The sequence below is a fragment of the Somniosus microcephalus genome, unplaced genomic scaffold (assembly GCF_052327205.1).
Source record: "Somniosus microcephalus isolate GS21.2 unplaced genomic scaffold, FLI_Smic_1.0 unresolved_chr7, whole genome shotgun sequence".
Taxonomy (NCBI): domain Eukaryota; kingdom Metazoa; phylum Chordata; class Chondrichthyes; order Squaliformes; family Somniosidae; genus Somniosus; species Somniosus microcephalus.
The window spans coordinates 33,261,715-33,285,002 of record NW_028225185.1 but is presented as its reverse complement, the minus strand read 5'-3'; the positions used below and the strand labels follow the sequence as shown (position 1 = coordinate 33,285,002).

At 51.3% G+C, this 23,288-nt stretch overlaps 1 protein-coding gene across 1 annotated transcript in view; it reads right to left on the bottom strand.

Annotated features, from left to right (window-relative positions):
* Nucleotides 1-23,288, bottom strand: part of LOC147086758 (SLIT-ROBO Rho GTPase-activating protein 3-like) — a 135,379-nt gene that overhangs the window by 66,660 nt on the left and 45,431 nt on the right. The window contains 1 exon segment of the mRNA XM_085978927.1: nucleotides 21,372-21,593. Within this exon segment, the coding sequence (XP_085835053.1) occupies nucleotides 21,372-21,593 (222 nt within the window).

Genomic DNA, 23,288 nt, shown 5'->3' with positions numbered 1-23,288 from the left:
TTATAGGGGGTCCCCGGGGAATGTGTCAGTATTTACAGGGGGTCCCCGGGAGTGTGTCAGTATTTACAGGGGGTTCCCGGGGAGTTTGTCAGTATTTACAGGGGGTTCCCGGGGAGTGTGTCAGTATTTACAGGGGGTCCCCGGGAGTGTGTCAGTATTTACAGGGGGTCCCCAGGGAGTGTGTCAGTATTTACAGGGGGTCCCCAGGGAGTGTGTCAGTATTTACAGGGGGTTCCTGGGGAGTGTGTCAGTATTTACAGTGGGTCCCCGGGAGTGTGTCAGTATTTACAGGGGGTCCCCAGGGAGTGTGTCAGTATTTACAAGGGGGTCCCCGGGGAGTGTGTCAGTATTTACAGGGGGTCCCCGGGGAGTATGTCAATATTTACAGGGGGTCTCTGGGAGTGTGTCAGTATTTACAGGGGGTCCCCGGGAGTGTGTCAGTATTTACAGGGGGTCCCCGGGAGTGTGTCAGTATTTACGGGGGGTCCCCGGGGAGTGTGTCAGTATTTACAGGGGGTCCCCGGGGAGTGTGTCAGTATTTACAGGGGGTCCCCGGGAGTGTGTCAGTATTTACAGGGGGTCCCCAGGGAGTGTGTCAGTATTTACAAGGGGGTCCCCGGGGAGTGTGTCAGTATTTACAGGGGGTTCCCGGGGAGTATGTCAGTATTTACAGGGGGTCTCTGGGAGTGTGTCAGTATTTACAAGGGGGTCCCCGGGGAGTGTGTCAGTATTTACAGGGGGTCCCCGGGGAGTGTGTCAGTATTTACAGGGGGTCTCTGGGAGTGTGTCAGTATTTACAGGGGGTTCCCGGGGAGTGTGTCAGTATTTACAGGGGGTCCCCGGGAGTGTGTCAGTATTTACAGGGGGTCCCCGGGGAGTGTGTCAGTATTTACAGGGGGTCCCCGGGGAGTGTGTCAGTATTTACAGGGGGTCCCCGGGAGTGTGTCAGTATTTACAGGGGGTCTCTGGGAGTGTGTCAGTATTTACAGGGGGTTCCCGGGGAGTGTGTCAGTATTTACAGGGGGTCCCCGGGGAGTGTGCCAGTATTTACAGGGGGTCCCCGGGGAGTATGTTAGTATTTACAGGGGGTCTCTGGGAGTGTGTCAGTATTTACAGGGGGTCCCCGGGGAGTGTGTCAGTATTTACAGGGTGTCCCCGGGAGTGTGTCAGTATTTACAGGGGGTCCCCGGGGAGTGTGTCAGTATTTACAGGGGGTTCCCGGGGAGTGTGTCAGTAGTTACAGGGGGGTCCCCGGGGAGTGTGTCAGTGTTTACAGGGGGTCCCCGGGGAATGTGTCAGTATTTACAGGGGGTCCCCGGAAGTGTGTCAGTATTTACAGAGGGGGCCCCGGGGAGTGTGTCAGTATTTACAGGGGGGCCCCGGGGAGTGTGTCAGTATTTACAGGGGGTCCCCGGGAGTGTGTCAGTATTTACAGGGCGTCCCCGTGAGTGTGTCAGTATTTACAGGAGGTTCCCGGGGAGTGTGTCAGTATTTACAGGGTGTCCCCAGGAGTGTGTCAGTATTTACAGGGTGTCCCCGGGAGTGTGTCAGTATTTACAGGGGGTTCCCGGGAAGTGTGTCAGTATTTACAGGGGGTTCCCGGGGAGTGTTGTCAGTATTTACAGGGGGTCCCCGGGGAGTGTGTCAGTATTTACAGGGGGTTCCCGGGGAGTGTGTCAGTATTTACAGGGGGTTCCCGGGGAGTGTGTCAGTATTTACAGGGAGTCCCAGGGAGCGTGTCAGTATTTACAGTGGGTCCCCGGGAGTGTGTCAGTATTTACAGGGGGTCCCCGGGGAGTGTGTCAGTATTTACAGGGGGTTCCCGGGGAGTGTGTCAGTATTTATAGGGGGTCCCCGGGGAATGTGTCAGTATTTACAGGGGGTCCCCGGGAGTGTGTCAGTATTTACAGGGGGTTCCCGGGGAGTTTGTCAGTATTTACAGGGGGTTCCCGGGGAGTGTGTCAGTATTTACAGGGGGTCCCCGGGAGTGTGTCAGTATTTACAGGGGGTCCCCGGGAGTATGTCAGTATTTACAGGGGTCCCCGGGAGTGTGTCAGTATTTACAGGGGGTCCCCGGGAGTGTGTCAGTATTTACAGGGGGTTCCTGGGGAGTGTGTCAGTATTTACAGTGGGTCCCCGGGAGTGTGTCAGTATTTACAGGGGGTCCCCAGGGAGTGTGTCAGTATTTACAAGGGGGTCCCCGGGGAGTGTGTCAGTATTTACAGGGGGTCCCCGGGGAGTATGTCAGTATTTACAGGGGGTCCCCGGGGAGTGTGTCAGTATTTACAGGGGGTTCCCGGGGAGTATGTCAGTATTTACAGGGGGTCTCTGGGAGTGTGTCAGTATTTACAAGGGGGTCCCCGGGGAGTGTGTCAGTATTTACAGGGGGTCCCCGGGGAGTGTGTCAGTATTTACAGGGGGTCTCTGGGAGTGTGTCAGTATTTACAGGGGGTTCCCGGGGAGTGTGTCAGTATTTACAGGGGGTCCCCGGGAGTGTGTCAGTATTTACAGGGGGTCCCCGGGGAGTGTGTCAGTATTTACAGGGGGTCCCCGGGGAGTGTGTCAGTATTTACAGGGGGTCCCCGGGAGTGTGTCAGTATTTACAGGGGGTCTCTGGGAGTGTGTCAGTATTTACAGGGGGTTCCCGGGGAGTGTGTCAGTATTTACAGGGGGTCCCCGGGAGTGTGTCAGTATTTACAGGGGGTCTCTGGGAGTGTGTCAGTATTTACAGGGGGTTCCCGGGGAGTGTGTCAGTATTTACAGGGGGTCCCCGGGGAGTATGTTAGTATTTACAGGGGGTCTCTGGGAGTGTGTCAGTATTTACAGGGGGTCCCCGGGGAGTGTGCCAGTATTTACAGGGGGTCCCCGGGAGTGTGTCAGTATTTACAGGGGGTTCCCAGGGAGTGTGTCAGTATTTACAGAGGGTCCCCGGGGAGTATGTTAGTATTTACAGGGGGTCTCTGGGAGTGTGTCAGTATTTACAGGGGGTCCCCGGGAATGTGTCAGTATTTACAGGGGGTTCCCAGGGAGTGTGTCAGTATTTACAGAGGGTCCCCGGGGAGTATGTTAGTATTTACAGGGGGTCTGTGGGAGTGTGTCAGTATTTACAGGGGGTTCCCGGGGAGTGTGTCAGTATTTACAGGGGGTCCCCGGGGAGTATGTCAGTATTTACAGGGGGTCTCTGGGAGTGTGTCAGTATTTACAGGGGGTTCCCGGGAGTGTGTCAGTATTTACAGAGGGTCCCAGGGAGTGTGTCAGTATTTACAGGGGGTCTCTGGGCGTGTGTCAGTATTTACAGGGGGTTCCCGGGGAGTATGTCAGTATTTACAGGGGGTCCCCGGGGAGTATGTCAGTATTTACAGGGGGTCTCTGGGAGTGTGTCAGTATTTACAGGGGGTCCCCGGGGAGTATGTTAGTATTTACAGGGGGTCTCTGGGAGTGTGTCAGTATTTACAGGGGGTCCCCGGGGAGTGTGTCAGTATTTACAAGGGGGTCCCCGGGGAGTGTGTCAGTATTTACAGGGGGTTCCCGGGGAGTGTGTCAGTATTTACAGGGGGTCCCCGGGAGTGTGTCAGTATTTACAGGGGGTTCCCGGGGAGTGTGTCAGTATTTACAGAGGGTCCCCGGGGAGTGTGTCAGTATTTACAGGGGGTTCCCCGGGGAGTGTGTCAGTATTTACAGGGGGTCTCTGGGAGTGTGTCAGTATTTACAGGGGGTCTCTGGGAGTGTGTCAGTATTTACAGGGGGTCTCTGGGAGTGTGTCAGTATTTACAGGGGGTTCCCGGGGAGTGTGTCAGTATTTACAGGGGGTTCCCGGGGAGTGTGTCAGTATTTACAGGGGGTCTCTGGGAGTGTGTCAGTATTTACAGGGGGTCCCCGGGGAGTGTGCCAGTATTTACAGGGGGTTCCCGGGGAGTGTGTCAGTATTTACAGGGGGTCCCCGGGGAGTGTGTCAGTATTTACAGGGGGTCTCTGGGAGTGTGTCAGTATTTACAGGGGGTCCCCGGGGAGTGTGTGTGAGTATTTACAGGGGGTCCCTGGCAGTGTGTCAGTATTTACAGGGGGTTCCCGGGGAGTGTGTCAGTATTTACAGGGGGTCCCCGAGAGTGTGTCAGTATTTACAGGGGGTCCCCGGGAGTGTCAGTATTTACAGGGGGTCCCCGGGGAGTGTGTCAGTATTTACAGGGGGTTCCCGGGGAGTGTGTCAGTATTTACAGGGGGTCTCTGGGAGTGTGTCAGTATTTACAGGGGGTTCCCGGGGAGTGTGTCAGTATTTACAAGGGGGTCCCCGGGGAGTGTGTCAGTATTTACAGGGGGTCTCTGGGAGTATGTCAGTATTTACAGGGGGTCTCTGGGAGTGTGTCAGTATTTACAGGGGGTCCCGGGGAGTGTGTCAGTATTTACAGGGGGTCTCTGGGAGTGTGTCAGTATTTACAGGGGGTCCCGGGGAGTGTGTCAGTATTTACAGGGGGTCTCTGGGAGTGTGTCAGTATTTACAGGGGGTTCCCGGGGAGTGTGTCAGTATTTACAGGGGGTCCCCGAGAGTGTGTCAGTATTTACAGGGGGTCTCTGGGAGTGTGTCAGTATTTACAGGGGGTCTCTGGGAGTGTGTCAGTATTTACAGGGGGTCTCTGGGAGTGTGTCAGTATTTACAGGGGGTCCCCGGGAGTGTGTCAGTATTTACAGGGGGTCTCTGGGAGTGTGTCAGTATTTACAGGGGGTTCCCGGGGAGTGTGTCAGTATTTACAGGGGGTCCCGGGGAGTGTGTCAGTATTTACAGGGGGTCCCCGGGGAGTGTGTCAGTATTTACAGGGGGTCTCTGGGAGTATGTCAGTATTTACAGGGGGGCCCCGGGAGTGTGTCAGTATTTACAGGGGGTCTCTGGGAGTATGTCAGTATTTACAGGGGGTCTCTGGGAGTGTGTCAGTATTTACAGGGGGTTCCCGGGGAGTGTGTCAGTATTTACAGGGGGTCCCGGGGAGTGTGTCAGTATTTACAGGGGGTCCCCGGGGAGTGTGTCAGTATTTACAGGGGGTCTCTGGGAGTGTGTCAGTATTTACAGGGGGTTCCCGGGGAGTGTGTCAGTATTTACAGGGGGTCTCTGGGAGTATGTCAGTATTTACAGGGGGTCCCCGGGAGTGTGTCAGTATTTACAGGGGGTTCCCGGGGAGTGTGTCAGTATTTACAGGGGGTTCCCGGGGAGTGTGTCAGTATTTACAGGGGGTTCCCAGGGAGTGTGTCAGTATTTACAGGGGGTTCCCGGGGAGTGTGTCAGTATTTACAGGGGGTCTCTGGGAGTGTGTCAGTATTTACAGGGGGTTCCCGGGGAGTGTGTCAGTATTTCACCTTTGTTTTGCTTTCAGTTTGAGTCTGAAAACTCTTCTCAAACCTTTACTGCGATATATATTAGCGCAGTAACACTTCCCTGTCTGAGGGGATGTGTGTTCTGTCTATGAGGAATAATCGGAGTCAAAGTTCCTTTTTATCTTGAGAATGGGGAACTAACTAAGGGGACAGGGACATTATATCGAGATTAGTTTGGTTTTCAAACAAATTTCTGAACTGATTTCTAAACTAAGAACATGCAAATAAACGCGCTGTCCTCTGGGACGTGGGGGTCAAATTCAGCGGAGACAGAGGTCAAGCGCTCCTCTGTGATTGGGGCAATGGGTGGGACAGGGGAGGTCGGGCCCTGACCTCTGACCTTCTGCGACCTGGAGAGCAGCTGCAGGATTGAAGGCAGGAATTGTTCGACCAAGCTACATAGACCTAACAGGCCATTCGGCCCCTCTGCTCCGTGCCGGTGTTCCTGCTCCACACCAGCCTCCTCCCGCCCCCTCTTCCTCTCACCCCATCACCATATCCTTCTATTTCTTTCTCCCTCGTGTGTTTATCCGGCTTCCCCCTTAAATACATCTCCGCTATTCACCTCGACCACTCCCTGTGGGAGCGAGTTCCACATTCTCACCACTCTCTGGGGAAAGAAGTTTCTCCTGAATTCCCCATTGGATTTATTAGTGACTCTCTTATATTGACGGCCGCTAGTTTTGGACTCCCCCACAAGAGGAAACATCTTCTCTACGTCTACCCTATCGAAACCCCTTCATAATCTTAAAACTTAGAAATCTAGAAGATAGGAGCAGGAGTCGGCCATTCGGCCCCTCGAGCCTGCTCCGCCATTTAATGAGATCATGGCTGATCATCCAAATTCAGTGCCCGGTCCCTGCCTTCTCCCCATATCCCTTGATCCCTTTAGCCTTAAGAAATATATCCAACTCCTTCTTGAATATATTTAATGAATTGGCCTCAACTGCCTTCTGTGGTAGAGAATTCCACAGGTTCACCACTCTCTGGGTGAAGAAATTCCTCCTCATCTCTGTCCTAAATGGCTTACCCCTTATCCTTAGACTGTGACCCCTGGTTCTGGACTCCCCCGCCATCAGGAACATCCTTCCTGCATCTAGTCTGTCCAGTCCTGTCAGAATTTTATAAGTTTCAATGAGATCCCCTCTCATTCTTCTAAACTCCAGCGAATATAAGCCCAATCGACCCAATCTCTCCTCATACGTCATTCCTGCCATCCCAGGTATTAGTCTGGTGAATCTTTGCTGCACTCCCTCCATGGCAAGAACATCCTTCCTCAGATAAGGTGACCAAAACTGCACACAATACTCAAGGTGTGGTCTCACCAAGGCCCTGTACAATTGCAGCAAGACATCCTTGCTCCTGTACTCGAATCCTCTCGCTACGAAGGCCAACATACCATTTGCCTTCTTAACCGCCTGCTGCACCTGCATGCTTACCTTCAGTGGCTGGTGCACAAGGACACCCAGGTCTCGTTGCACTTCCCCTTCTCCCAATCTATTGCCGTTCAGATAATAATCTGCCTTCCTGTTTTTGCCACCAAAGTGGATAACCTCACATTTATCCACATTAAACTGCATCTGCCATGCATCTGCCCAACCACCCAACCTGTCCAAAAGGCCTCTATCGGGTCTAGAGAAAAGAGCCCCAGCCTGTTCAATCTTCCCTGATAGTTATAACCTCTCAGTACTGATATAATTCAAGTAAATCTTTTTTGCACCTTCTCCAGTGCCTCTACATCCTTTTTATAATATGGAGACCAGAAATGAACGCCTGCTACCATCCTGTTGTCGCAATTACATCGATAATGGAGTTGTTGACTAACCATCGTGATCAATCACTGTCGACTATGTAGTGTATGTATCCGTCTACCTTTAAGAAAACCATTGTATGTAACCGTTCACCTTTAAGAGAACTATTTTAGGTGTGGCACTACTTTGTTGGCTTCTGTATACTGTAATACCGACGGTGACCACACCGGTCTATAAGTGCTGTGTCAGGATTTATTTGGCAGATTCGCCCTGACCTTCGAATAGTAAAGTCCTGTTTTAAGTTACTCTTGGAGTCTGTGTATTAATTAACTAAACAACCCACAGACTTTACAGTGGCGACGAGTCCGATCGTACCCTGCGGCAACAATACTTCCGAAGCAGTTAACGAGCGTCGAGAAGAGGCAACCGCCCTCGTCGTAATGCTGGGAGAAAACTCGAGGCTGCAGAACTAGAAAGGAGGAAGAATTTAGAGACAAAGACTTCCATCAGCAACAGGCACTGACTGTCCCTTCTGCCACGGTGAGGAGTGAGCCGATCAGCACGAGAAGCAAGGCGGCCACGGTGACTGTGAGTAAGGGAAAGTAAAAAGAATAACCGGAGGATAAGGGCGGTGCACTCGACCACGGTCGAGGGGGAAAGGAGCCGGACAGAAGTCGGGTCCAGAGGCGCTGAGCCTGGGGCAGCGTGGAGCAAGGAAGCCGCAGTACAGACAGGCTGGGGGACGCAACGGCGTTGTGAGACAGCTAGACCGCGACCGGCGAAAAAGGCCGGGCAGCAACCGAAGCCACGAAGCGCTGCGACCGGGAACGTAGGCGCGGGAAGAGATAAACTCAGCCGCAGCCGGGGAGGGAAGCACCGGACTGCGAGAGGGCTGGGAGGCACGATTGGGAGCCGAGCGAGCGGGAGAGGCAGAGCCGACCAAGGGAGACTGAGCGAGAGCCAGTCCAGCGGCTGAAACTGTTCTCCGTCAATGGGGTGTACCCAGCGCCGGTAGAGCCGAGCGAGCGGGAGAGAGACAGATCCCGAGCAAGGGGAACTGAGCGAGAGCCAGCCCAGCGGCTGAAACTGTTCGCCGTCAACGGGGTGTACCCAGCGCCGGTTGCCCTGCCGAGAAAAGGGAAAGCACTGAAGCCGACGCGCAGGCTGTGAACCTGAAAGCCAGCGGCCGTCGCCCGTGGGGAAAGTGTACCCCTCCCGCCAGGGAAGAAACGCGGGAAGCCGCCATTAGGCGGGGAAGAAGACAGAAGCGGGAAACCGCCATTGAAGTGGGTGGGGAGAGAAGATAAGCGCGGGAAACCGCCATTTTCGCGGGAACCGACATCTTGGGAAAAAAAAAATTTTTAAAGAAATAATTCGTGGTGTTTATCAGGAAGAGAGGAAGATGCCTAAGCGTGGTAACATCAACGATTTTAATTCCGAGGTAGAAGACTGGACCACGTATGTGGAACACATTGAGATCTATTGTGAGGCCAATAAAATAGAAGAAGATGACAAAGCTATAACCTTGTTAAACTCGATGGGCGCGAAGACATACGGGCTCTTGAAGCATCTACTATCACCGGCTAAACCGGCGGATCAGACTTTCGATGATATTGTGGCTGTTCTGAAGGATCACTTGAACCCCACACCGTTGATGTTGGCGGAATGATTCAAATTCTATGCGAGAACGCAACGGAAAGACGAAAGCAACGTAGAATACTTGGTCGAACTGCGTAGACTAGCGAAATACTGCCAGTTTGGAGGGAATCTGACAGAGGCATTGCGAGACAAGTTCGTGTGCGGATTGGCAAAGGAAGGAACGCAAAAGCGACTACTCGAAGAGAACGACCTTACACTTGACAGGGCTGTCCTTATTGCAGCATCGCACGAAGCCGCAGCGAAGGGAACTGCGGAAATGCAGCTAAAGACAGCGGCACTCAGTGTGGATCAAATTACCTCAACAACAACAAAATGCTATCGTTGTGGGAAGACAACACACGACCAGAACCAATGCTGGTTTAAGAACCAGGAATGTAGGAAATGTGGCAAACTGGGTCACATAGCTAAGGTATGCCGGTCAGGGAAGAAGACCAACAACCAAAGGAAGCCATCACAGGAAAAGTACAACAAGGTACACAAGGTGGCTGAGAAGAGTTCAGACGAACAGAATTCGGACTCAGACCCAAACGGCCAGGAGCTGGGTAGTCTGAGAATTCACAATGTGAGTAAGGAAGCTGACCTACAAACTATCTGGGTCATGCTAAAAATAGCTGGAGTCCAAGTGAAAATGGAGTTGGACACTGGATCAGCTCTATCAGTCATAAATCGAAGGGATTACCACCAGCTATTCTCATATATACCCTTAAGGGATACCAAGTTCGTATTGCAGACATACACGGGGCATAAAGTATACCCCATGGGAAAGATAAGAGTCAAGGTGAGAGATAGGGGTAAAGAACACCCAAGAATGAACTTATACGTACTACCTGAGGGAGGACCACCACTTCTAGGACGGGAGTGGATCAAGAAAATAGACATGGAATGGCACTATCTAAAAGCCATAACGAGTGAGGACTCGGTGCAGACAATCAGCTCAGATTCTGAATCGGATGACGATAAGACCAACCCAAATGTGAAAGACAAGGCTAAAATGGACTTGCCGACTAAGGTTGGAAAAACGAAGGCATGCAGAAAGGCTTATGCTTCAGAGAAGAACAAAGATTCAGAACAGAGCTCCACCGAACGACAACATAGTTTGACAGAGAATTCTGAGTCTGTTCAGTTTAAGGACATATCCATGACGGAAGAACACCGAGCTCGGACTCAACTTTATTTCAAATCACGACAACAATTAGAACAATTGAGTTACCGTCTCGTACAAGAGATGAAAACAATGAAAAAGTTCTATGACACCGAATGGGAGAATCTGGAAAGACAACAGAAGCAGCTAGCTCAAGCAGAGAGCGACCATAGAGCCATCGTGACCAATCACCGATCACATCTCCCTTATGATGTTCAGGAGTTAGAATATTTGCAGAAAGAAGCAAATGAAGAGGAATCTTCAGGAAGCCAGGATTTTATTCCAGTTCTTCTCTACGACTCCTTACAAGCAGAGTTTGAGAAGTTGAAGGAACAGTATGGACAGGCCCAGGCTACAATCCTGGAGGGGGTTAACTCGGCAACCTCCGAAAAGCTAGTTTCAGTGGAAGCATATGAGAAACTAAAGGTTGAACATGAGCAAGAAGTCCAAAGGCTGCAGGAAATTCTTAATGAGCTCAAGGCCAAGACAGACTCATCGGTAGAAGTTCCATCCATAGATGAGAAATTAGAGGTGAAAGACATGGCAGAACATGAAAGTCAAGATGTCCAAGAACTCATTAAAATATTGAAGGAAACCCAAGACAAATATGAGGCGGCAATGACCGAGGTTCAACAACTTGAAGAACAGATTCAACTGGGAATTCTTTCAGTGGAAGAAAAGGCAACTGTAAGAAACACAGAGACTGTAAGAATGGCCCCTGAACATGAGCTAGAGAGCATCAAGGCGCAACTTCTCCGAGCGCTTAAAGCCAAAGTACAAGAGGAAAAAAAGGTGAAAGCATTGGAGGAAAAGGTGGATGAAATGGAGAAGACTCTGATCCACAGGGTCCCCGTGGAAGAGTTAACGGTCAGCCAACTCCTTCATATGCTGAGAGACAAGACTCTGCAATGGGAACCATTTGAACACGAGCTTCAATCTTCAAAGGGAAGGGGTTCGGAGCTCTCAAAAGTTTGGGGAATAGTTGAGGTTGCAACACAGATTTTACGGGGCTGCCGAAAGTACGCTGAATCACGTCAATGTGAACTACAGAATGTTGAAACAGCTGCTCCAGTAGAAGGATTGAATAGCCCGATCAATCAATCCCCGATGGAAGGGGAAGTATTGGAATCACAAATGGGGTCATTAGTGAAGGATTGGCAGGAAACCCAGGAAGAGCGGGATGAATATGAACGCATGAAGAAGTCTCTTCAGGAAAGATGTCTAGGGAGGGAACAACAGTCGGCTAACGTCCAGTTGGGTAAGGAAGAAGTAGCAGGCCCTCTCGCTAGACTAGTTCAAGACGACACCGAATATTACCATGACCTGTTGAGTGACACGGAATATTACGAGGACTTGGTCTGCCCAGCTTGTGATGAAAACTCCCAAAGTGCAGAAATCAGGATGAAGCACTTAAAGTCTAAGGAACATAGGGAGATGGTGGCGCTACAGCTGGCAGCTGATAAGGGAGCCCCGAGAGTCTCCAAGAAGCAGAAAAGAAAAAGACGAAGCAGAAGGTGATAACCATCTAAATCATTATCACTTCTACCAGATCATGTACGTGGGCCCTACGAAGGGAGCCAAATCAGTTGGCAAGTAGGAAAAATTACCAAGGCAGTCCAGCTGTTTGTAAAAGTCAGCACTGCTGGTTCAGCAGGACGGAAGTTCAAGCTGTTAAGTCAAGGGAAAGACTATTGGATGAGTCACGCTAGCAATGTGAACCGGCTACACCACAGAGATGTTGTTCGGACCGAGTCAAGACCAGAGACTGAATCTGTGAACTGTTCCCGCAGAGACTGAATCTGTAAACTGTTTCCCGCATAGATTATACCTGTGAATTGTTTTACATGAAGTTGAATATATGTTATGTTTAATGGGGGACTAAGTATGTTGTAAGCTAAAAAGGGAGGATTGTAGTGTATGTATCCGTCTACCTTTAAGAAAACCATTGTATGTAACCGTTCACCTTTAAGAGAACAATTTTAGGTGTGGCACTACTTTGTTGGCTTCTGTATACTGTAATACCGACGGTGACCACACCGGTATATAAGTGCTGTGTCAGGATTTATTTGGCAGATTCGCCCTGACCTTCGAATAGTAAAGTCCTGTTTTAAGTTACTCTTGGAGTCTGTGTATTAATTAACTAAACAACCCACAGACTTTACAGACTAGACTACAATAGGCTTGGGCTGTGGGTGACACTGGCAAGGCATAGAGTAAAAAAGCAAGGAAGTTATGCTAAACCTTTATAAAACACTGGTTAGGCCTCAGCTGGAGTATTGTGTCCAATTCTGGGCATCACACTTTAGGAAGGATGTCAAGGCCTTGGAGAGGGTGCAGAGGAGATTGACCAGAATGGTACCAGGGATGAGGGACTTCAGTGATGTGGAGAGACTGGAGAAGTTGGGATTGTTCTCCTTAGAGCAGAGAAGGTTAAGGGGAGATTGACCAGAATGGTACCAGGGATGAGGGACTTCAGTGATGTGCAGAGACTGGAGAAGCTGGGATTGTTCTCCTTAGAGCAGAGAAGGTTAAGAGGAGATTGACCAGAATGGTACCAGGGATGAGGGACTTCAGTGACCTGGAGAGACTGGAGAAGCTGGGGTTGTTCTCCTTGGAGCAGAGAAGGTTAAGGGGAGATTGACCAGAATGGTACCAGGGATGAGGGACTTCAGTGATGTGGAGAGACTGGAGAAGCTGGGATTGTTCTCCTTGGAGCAGAGAAGGTGTGGTAAACCACTGCTAACTCTGTACATGTCTGTGTGGTAAACCACTGTTAACTCTGTACAGGTCCGGGCATGTCTCCGCCCCTGGCTCCACCCCTAAGCCCGGGTATAAAGGTGACTCACCACCCTTCCCCCGGGAGCTCTTAGGATGGATCCACTAGCAGAGGCATGCTCCAGTTCTTAGTCAATAAAAGCCTACTTCGTATAAGTTCAACTCGTAGTCTTTGGTGTTGTTGATAGTGCATCAATTTTATTGACTAAATTTTCGACATGAAGCAAATCTTGAAGCCGGAACGTTTAGACCTGGATCCTCAAGCAGCAGATGCAGCCAATAACTTTGAACACTGGCTGAGCTGTTTCGAAGCCTTCCTGGAGGCCTCCAGCACTACCGTCACTACAGATGACGCGAAACGGCTTGTCTTGAACTCACGGGTGAGCCACCGAGTCTACTCGATCATCCGAGATGCCACAACTTACGCGGCCGCCATCGCGACGCTAAAGGAACAATACGTGAGGCCTGTTAACGAGGTCTACGCCAGACACCTCCTGGCTACCCGAAAACAGCGCCCCGGGGAATCGGGCGCCGAATATTTACTGGTACTGAGAGTCCTCGGCCGGGCCTGTAATTGCAAAGCGGTGACGGCCAAGGAATGCACGGAAGACCTGATCCGAGACGCCTATGTAGCCGGCATCAGGTCCAACTATACACGGCAGAGGCTGCTGGAACAGAGGGGGCTCGACCTGCAGAAGACGGTGGCCCTCGCTAACTCATTAGACGTGGCCCTCCAGAACATGGACGCCTACCCCCCTGACTGGATGGCCACGTGGATGTCACGGGAGCAGCCATCTTGGGACCCGGTAAGGCCACAAGCCGCCAGCAGCCCAACTACAGCTGCAATGACCAGAGGCCAGAAATGCCACTTCTGCGGCCAGGCCAAGCACCCCAGACAGCAATGCCCAGCAAAGGACGCGACCTGCTCCAAATGCGGCAAGAAAGGCCACTACGCGAGTGTGTGCAGGGCGAAATCGACCCCCAATTCCAGCAGCGCCGCGTGTGAACCATGCAGGCCGCCATTTTGGACCCCACCAACCACGTGTGAGCCGTGCGGGCCGCCATTTTGGGCACCACCAGCCGCGGGGGAGCCGCCATCTTGGACACCATTTCGGGACCAGGCCCACGGCGCGGGCGAATACTACAGCGACTCACCGACCTTGACGATGGCCTCCATCACCCTGGACCAATCTAGGCCCCATCAACTAGCCAGGTCCATGATGAACGTAAAGGTAAATGGCCATGCCACAAATTGCCTTTTCGACTGCGGAAGCACGGAGAGCTTCATCCACCCCGACACGGTGCGACGCTACTCCCTATCAGTTATGCCCACACGCCACCAGGTCTTTATGGCCTCAAAGTCCCATACGGCGGACGTCGGCGGCTACTGTGTAGCGACTCTGACAGTGAATGGCGTGGAGTACAGAGATTTTAAATTCCTCGTCCTGCCACAGCTCTGCGCTCCCGTACTGCTAGGATTAGACTTCCAGTGCCATCTGGAGAGCGTCACGATGGCATATGGCGGGCCCCTGCCCCCACTTACAGTCTGCAGCCGGCAGAATTTAAACACGGCGCCGCGCAAAGTATGCAGCCTGTCGACCCTGAAGGTCAAACCCCCCCCGTTGTTCGCTAACCTCGCCAAAGACTGCAAGCCAATTGCTACTAAAAGCAGGCGGTACAGTGCCGGGGATAGGAGCTTTATTAAATCAGAAGTAGAAAGACTCCTGAGGGAAGGGATTATCGAGGGCAGCACCAGCCCATGGCGAGCCCAAGTGGTGGTAGTTTGGGTGGAGGTAAGGAATAATAAGGGGAAAAAAACACTAGTGGGTGTAGTCTATAGGCCTCCGAACAGTTGCAACTCTGTTGGACGGAGTATTAATCAGGAAATAGTTGAGGCTTGTAATAAGGGAACAGCTATAATTATGGGGGATTTTAATTATCATATTAACTGGACAAATCAAATTGGGCAGAGCAGCCTTGAGGAAGAGTTCATTGAGTGTATTAGGGATGGGTTTCTTGAGCAGTATGTAACTGAACCGACCAGGGGGCAAGCAACCTTAGATTTGGTCCTGTGTAATGAGACAGGATTAATTAAAAATGTCCTAGTAAAGGATCCCCTTGGAATGAGTGACCATAACATGGTTGAGTTCCATATTCAATTAGAGGGTGAGAAGGTTGGATCTCAAACAAGCGTGCTGAGCTTGAATAAAGGAGACTATGAAGGTATGAGAGCGGAATTAATTAGAGTGGACTGGGAAAATAGATTAAAGGGTAAGACGGTACATGACCAGTGGTGTACATTTAAGGAGTTATTTTACAACTTCCAAAAAAAATATATTCCACTGAGGAAAAAAGGGTGTAAAAGAAAAGATAGCCATCCGTGGCTAAGTAAAGTAATTAAGGATAGTATCCGACTAAAAACAAGGGCATATAAGGTAGCCAAATCTAGTGGGAGGATGGAAGATTGGGAAGTCTTTAAAAGACAGCAAAAAATAACAAAAAGATTGATTAAGAAAGGGAAGATAGATTATGAAAGTAAATTAGCAAAAAATATAAAAACAGACAGTAAAAGTTTCTATAGTTATATAAAAAGAAAAAGGGTGGCTAAAGTAAATGTTGGTCCCTTAGAGGATGAGACCGGGAAATTAATGGTGGGAAACATGGAGATGGCAAAAACACTGAACAATTATTTTGTATCAGTCTTTACAGTAGAGGACACTAAGAATATCCCAACACTGGACAAACAGGGGGCTCTAGGGGGGGAGGAACTAAATACGATTAAAATCACTAAGGAAGTGGTACTTGGTAAAATAATGGGACTCAAGGCGGATAAATCCCCTGGACCTGATGGCTTGCATCCCAGGGTCTTGAGGGAAGTAGCGGTAGGGATTGTGGATGCATTGGTAATAATTTTCCAAAACTCACTGGACTCAGCAAAGGTCCCAGCAGATTGGAAAACTGCTAATGTAACACCCTTATTTAAAAAGGGTAGTAGGCAGAAGGCTGGAAACTATAGACCTGTTAGCCTAACATCTGTGGTTGGTAAAATGTTAGAGTCCATTATTAAGGAGACAGTAACGGGACATTTGGATAAACATAATTTAATAGGGCAAACTCAGCATGGTTTCATGAAGGGGAAGTCATGTTTAACAAATTTGCTTGAGTTTTTTGAGGAAGTAACATACAGGGTGGATAAAGGGGAACCAGTGGACGTAGTGTATTTAGACTTCCAAAAGGCATTTGACAAGGTGCCACACAAAAGATTATTGCTCAAGATAAAAAATCACGGGATTGGGGGTAATATTCTGGCGTGGGTGGAGGATTGGCTCTCTAACAGAAAGCAGAGAGTTGGGATAAATGGTTCGTTCTCAGATTGGCAACCAGTAACTAGTGGTGTTCCGCAGGGGTCAGTGCTGGGTCCCCAACTCTTTACAATCTATATTAACGATTTGGAGGAGGGGACCGAGTGTAACATATCAAAGTTTGCAGATGATACAAAGATGGGAGGGAAAGTAGTGAGTGAGGAGGACATAAAAAACCTGCAAAGGGACATAGACAGGCTAAGTAAGTGGGCAGAGATTTGGCAGATGGAATACAATACTGGAAAGTGTGAGGTTATGCACTTTGGCAGGAAAAATCATAGAGCAAGTTATTATCTTAATGGCAAGAAACTGGAAAGTACTGTAGTACAAAGGGATCTGGGGGTCCTGGTGCACGAAACTCAAAAAGTTAGTATGCAGGTGCAGCAAGTGATTAAGAAGGCCAATGGAATGTTGGCTTTTATTGCTAGGGGGTTGGAATATAAAAACAGGGAGGTATTGCTGCAGTTGTACAAGGTATTGGTGAGGCCGCACCTGGAATACTGCATACAGTTTTGGTGTCCATACTTAAGAAAAGACATACTTGCTCTCGAGTCAGTACAAAGAAGGTTCACTCGGTTAATCCCGGGGATGAGGGGGTGGTCATATGAGGAGAGGTTGAGTAGATTGGGACTCTACTCATTGGAGTTCAGAAGAATGAGAGGCGATCTTATTGAAACATATAAGATTGTGAAGGGGCTTGATCGGGTGGATGCGGTGAGGATGTTCCCAATGATGGGTGAAACTAGAACTAGGGGGCATAATCTTAAAATAAGGGGCTGCTCATTCAAAACTGAGATGAGGAGAAACTTCTTCACTCAGAGGGTGGTAGGTTTGTGGAATTTGTTGCCCCAGAAAGCTGTGGAAGCTACATCATTAAATAAATTTAAAACAGAAATAGATAGTTTCCTAGAAGTAAAGGGTTACGGGGAGCGGGCAGGAAATTGGACATGAGTCTGGGTTCGGAATGGTCATGGCCCTGTGGGTAGTGGAGCGGGCCCAGGGGCCGTGTAGCCTTGTTCTGCTCCTACTGTGTTCTAATTCTGTTAGATTTCAGGAGATGGTTTTATTCCTGTTCCTGGCTGGGGTGGAGATCGCCTTTACAGAAGGTAAGTACTGTAGAAAATATAGGGACAGAGTGATCTCCTGGAAGAATTTCGATCGCCTAGATGGGTCGGAGAGGAATTTCCCAGATTTTTTTCTCCCAAATTGGCCATTGGGTCTTTATCTGGTTTTTCGCCTCTCCCGGGAGATCACATGGGTTCGGGTGGATGCAGAGTGATAGAAGATTTGAGGTTAGGATCAGATCAGCCATGATCTTATTGAATGGTGGAGCGGGCTCGAGGGGCCGATTGGCCTACTCCTGCTCCTATTTCTTATGTTCTTATGTTCTTATGTAGTGAAGACCGGCGAAAAACAGCGCCTGGTTATTGATTACAGCCAGACGATCAATCGATACACGCAATTAGACGCATACCCACTTCCCCGCATATCTGACATGGTCAACCAGATAGCACAATACCGGGTATTCTCGACGATTGATCTGAAGTCGGCATACCACCAGCTTCCCATCAGGCCTGAGGACCGCCAGTACACGGCCTTCGAGGCTGACGGTCGCCTCTACCACTTCCTCCGAGTCCCCTTCGGCGTCACCAACGGGGTCTCGGTCTTCCAAAGGGAGATGGACCGGATGGTTGACCAGAACGCGCTGCAGGCCACCTTCCCCTATCTAGACAACGTCACCATCTGCGGCCATGACCGGCATGACCACGACGCCAACCTAGAAAAATTCCTCCGTACGGCCCAACGGCTGAATCTGACATACAACAGAGAAAAATGTATGTTCCGCACCACGCGCCTTGCTATTCTTGGCTGCGTGGTGGAAAACGGAGTCATCGGCCCCGACCCCGACCGAATGCGCCCCCTCCTGGAACTACCCCTCCCCCACTGCCTAAAAGCCCTGAAGAGATGCCTAGGGTTCTTCTCTTACTACGCCCAGTGGGTGCCCAACTATGCGGACAAAGCCCAGCCCCTCATCAAGTCAACCTCCTTCCCCCTGACGGCAGAGGCCCGTGCGGCCTTCACCCTTATAAAAGAGGACATTGCGAAGGCCACAATGCACGCAGTGGATGAGTCCATCCCTTTCCAAGTGGAGAGCGATGCATCCGACTTCGCCCTAGCCGCAACCCTTAACCAGGCGGGGAGACCCGTGGCCTTCTTTTCACGGACCCTCCAGGGCCCCGAAATTCGACACTCCTCAGTCGAGAAGGAGGCCCAGGCGATAGTGGAGGCTGTACGGCACTGGAGGCATTACCTGGCCGGTAAACATTTCACCCTGCTCACTGACCAACGGTCAGTAGCATTTATGTTTAACAACAGACAAAGGGGGAAAATCAAAAATGATAAGATATTGCGGTGGAGGATCGAGTTATCCACCTACAACTAAGATATCTTATACCGGCCCGGGAAACTTAATGAGCCCCCAGACGCCCTATCCCGTGGGACATGTGCCAACGCACAAGTCGATAGGCTACGGACCCTCCACAATGATCTCTGCCACCCGGGGGTCACCAGGTTCTTCCATTTTATTAAAGCTCGCAACCTGCCTTACTCCATCGAGGAGGTCAGGACCATGACCAGGAACTGCCAGGTCTGCGCCGAATGTAAACCGCATTTTTATAGGCCAGACAGGGCACACCTGATTAAAGCCACCCGCCCCTTCGAACGTCTCAGCGTCGATTTCAAGTGGCCCCTTCCCTCCTCTGACCGCAACACGTACTTCCTCAATATTATATACGAGTACTGCCGTTTCCCATTCGCCATCCCCTGCCCGGACATGATCAGCGCCACAGTCATCAGATGCCTCAACGACCTGTTCGCCATATTTGGCTTCCCCAATTACATCCACAGCGACAGGGGCTCGTCGTTCATGAGCGACGAGCTGCGCCAGTACCTGCTCGAGAAGGGCATAGCCACGAGCAGGACTACCAGCTACAACCCCCGGAGTAACGGACAGGTAGAGAGGGAGAACGCAACGGTGTGGAAGACCGCCATGCTCGCCCTAAAATCCAAGCGCCTCCCAATCTCCCGCTGGCAAGATGTCCTCCCCGATGCGCTCCACTCCATATGATCACTGCTCTGTACTGCCACAAACGCCACCCCTCACGAGAAGATGTTCGTCTTCCCCAGGAAATCCACCTCGGGGACATCACTACCGCCATGGCTGACGTCTCCGGGACCCGTGAGGAGCCATAAGACGGACCCCCTGGTCGAAAAGGTTCACTTCCTCCACGCCAACCCACAGTACGCCTACGTGGCGTATCCTGACGGGCGGGAGGACACAGTCTCAATTCGAGACCTCGCACCCTCAGGTACCACCCGAAACACCATCAATCACCATCCACTACCTCCACCCACCACCACTACCCACGACGCACCACCGGGGTGTCTACCACGAACTGACGACATGCCGGTGCCATCCCTACCCCGAGAGGACGACACGCCAGTGCTCCGTCCCATGCGAGAAGCGGCCGCGGGCAAAGAACCGCCGCAACCGGCACCACGAAGATCATTACGGCAGACAAGACCCCCGGAGAGAATTTCGTATACGAACTTTTGAAACACTTCACCCCGCCGGACTCTTTTTTAAACGAAGGGTGAATGTGGTAAATCACTGCTAACTCTGTACATGTCTGTGTGGTAAACCACTGTTAACTCTGTACAGGTCCGGGCATGTCTCCGCCCCTGGCTCCACCCCTAAGCCTGGGTATAAAGGTGACTCACCACCCTTCCCCCGGGAGCTCTTAGGATGGATCCACTAGCAGAGGCATGCTCCAGTTCTTAGTCAATAAAAGCCTACTTCGTATAAGTTCAACTCGTAGTCTTTGGTGTTGTTGATAGTGCATCAGAAGGTTAAGGGGAGATTGACCGGAATGGTACCAGGGATGAGGAACTTCCGTTATGTGGAGAGACTGGAGAAGCTGGGGTTGTTCTCCTTAGAGCAGAGAAGGTTAAGGGGAGATTGACCAGAATGGTACCAGGGATGAGGGACTTCCGTGATGTGGAGAGACTGGAGAAGCTGGGGTTGTTCTCCTTAGAGCAGAGAAGGTTAAGGGGAGATTGACCAGAATGGTCCCAGGGATGAGGGACTTCCGTGACGTGGAGAGACTGGAGAAGCTGGGATTGTTCTCCTTAGAGCAGAGAAGGTTAAGGGGAGATTGACCAGAATGGTACCAGGGATGAGGGACTTCAGTGATGTGGAGAGACTGGAGAAGCTGGGGTTGTTCTCCTTAGAGCAGAGAAGGTTAAGGGGAGATTGACCAGAATGGTCCCAGGGATGAGGGACTTCCGTGACGTGGAGAGACTGGAGAAGCTGGGGTTGTTCTCCTTAGAGCAGAGAAGGTTAAGGGGAGATTGACCAGAATGGTACCAGGGATGAGGGACTTCAGTGATGTGGAGAGACTGGAGAAGCTGGGATTGTTCTCCTTGGAGCAGAGAAGGTTAAGGGGAGATTGACCAGAATGGTACCAGGGATGAGGGACTTCAGTGATGTGGAAAGACTGGAGAAGCTGGGGTTGTTCTCCTTAGAGCAGAGAAGGTTAAGGGGAGATTGACCAGAATGGTACCAGGGATGAGGGACTTCAGTGATGTGGAGAGACTGGAGAAGCTGGGATTGTTCTCCTTAGAGCAGAGAAGGTTAAGGGGAGATTGACCAGAATGGTACCAGGGATGAGGGACTTCAGTGATGTGGAGAGATTGGAGAAGCTGGGATTGTTCTCCTTAGAGCAGAGAAGGTTAAGGGGAGATTGACCAGAATGGTACCGGGGATGAGGGACTTCAGTGATGTGGAGAGACTGGAGAAGCTGGGGTTGTTCTCCTTAGAGCAGAGAAGGTTAAGGGGAGATTTAATAGAGTTGTTCAAAATTACACAGAGTTTTGATAGAGTAGAGAGAGAAACTGTTTCCAGTGACAGGAGGGTCGGTAACCAGAGGACACAGATTGAAGATAATCGGTAAAAGAACCAGAGGGGAGATGAGGAGAATGTTTTTTACGCAGCGAGTTGTTGTGATCTGGAACGCGCTGCCTGAAAGGGCGGTGGGAGCAGATTCAATAGTAACTTTCAAAAGGGGGAATTGGAGAAATACTTGAAGGGGAAAAATGTGCCGGGCTGTGGGGAAAGAGCAGGGGGGAGTGGGACTGATTGGAGAGCTGGTTCAAAGAGCCGGCACAGGCACGATGGGCCGAATGGCCTCCTCCTGTGTGGTGTGATTCTAATTCTGCCCGGGGTTAATGCGCGCGCAGTAACAGGGAGGGGTTAATGACCTGATCCTGGTCGTGAGGCAAGAACTCGAACTTGTTGGGGAGGCAGAAGGCGTTGTAGTTGATGTCCATGATCTTGTTCTTGTCACTCTGCGGGTCCAGGCTGTCCACCGCGGCCTCGATGAGGTTGAGCCCGTCGCGGCGCGAGAGCTCCACGCGGGACTCTGCCGTCAGGTACGTCCGCAGGGTCCGGCTCAGAGACGAGTGGAACCCCAAGTCCCAACACTGCGGGAGCGAGAGACCAGGGTTAGTATCGCCGCAAATCAACTCCCGGCAGCTCCTGTATGGCCTGTGTGTGTGTCTCAGTGTCAGCTCCTGTACGGCCCATGTGTGTCTCAGTGTCAGCTCCTGTATGGCCCGTGTGTGTCTCAGTGTCAGCTCCTGTATGGCCCGTGTGTGTCTCAGTGTCAGCTCCTGTACGGCCCGTGTGTGTCTCAGTGTCAGCTCCTGTACGGCCCGTGTGTGTCTCAGTGTCAGCTCCTGTATGGCCCGTGTGTGTCTCAGTGTCAGCTCCTGTACGGCCCTTGTGTGTCTCAGTGTCAGCTCCTGTATGGCCCTTGTGTGTCTCAGTGTCAGCTCCTGTATGGCCCTTGTGTGTCTCAGTGTCAGCTCCTGTATGGCCCGTGTGTGTCTCAGTGTCAGCTCCTGTGCGGCCCGTGTGTGTGTCTGTGTCAGCTCCTGTATGGCCCGTGTGTGTCTCAGTGTCAGCTCCTGAACGGCCCTTGTGTGTCTCAGTGTCAGCTCCTGTACGGCCTGTGTGTGTCTCAGTGTCAGCTCCTGTATGGCCTGTGTGTGTCTCAGTGTCAGCTCCTGTACGGCCCATGTGTGTGTCTCAGTGTCAGCTCCTGTATGGCCCGTGTGTGTCTCAGTGTCAGCTCCTGTACGGCCCGTGTGTGTCTCAGTGTCAGCTCCTGTACAGCCCGTGTGTGTCTCAGTGTCAGCTCCTGTACGGCCCGTGTGTGTCTCAGTGTCAGCTCCTGTACGGCCCGTGTGTGTCTCAGTGTCAGCTCCTGTACGGCCCATGTGTGTGTCTCAGTGTCAGCTCCTGTACGGCCCGTGTGTGTCTCAGTGTCAGCTCCTGTACGGCCTGTGTGTGTGTCTCAGTGTCAGCTCCTGTACGGCCCGTGTGTGTCTCAGTGTCAGCTCCTGTACGGCCTGTGTGTGTGTCTCAGTGTCAGCTCCTGTACGGCCTGTGTGTGTCTCAGTGTCAGCTCCTGTGCGGCCCGTGTGTGTCTCAGTGTCAGCTCCTGTACGGCCCGTGTGTGTCTCAGTGTCAGCTCCTATACATGTACAGCACACAGCAGGGTAAAAGCAAATGATTCACTCCCGTCTGGTACAGTACGGCCCGTGCAAAAAAAGGAACCATTCCTGTTTGTTTCTTTACCTGTCCCAGTACCATAGTGACAGTCAGCGGGGTGGGGCTATTGTGTGAGCCCGATCCCGGTCAGTGCCCGACAACCACAGACACACAACTCTCCCCTGCCGCTCCACATTCCAGCCGGAGGCCTCCCCGAACCCCGGGGGGCACTGCCGTTAATAGAAGCCCCCCCAAAATAAAAACAGATGACCTGGTCGTTATCGCATTGCTGTTTGCGGGAGCTTGCTGTGCACAAATTGGCTGCCGCGTTTCCTACATTACGACAGTGACCACACTTCAAAAAAAAGTCCTTCATTGGCTGTGAAGCGCTTTGGGACGTCCTGAGGCGGTGAAAGGCGCTGGAGAAATGGGAGTTCCTGCATTATTAACAGGCCCGAGGAGAGAGATTTTCAAGCTTCCCCTGCAGGCAACCATAAAGCAGGAGCTGCTGCTATTAGTCAACGTGCAGCCACTTCCTCTTCAACCGCTTCCTGTCTGCGCTTGGCAGACCCAGGCTGCCATGGCCTCGGTATATCCACATTCTGGAGAAGCTGGGGGTGGTT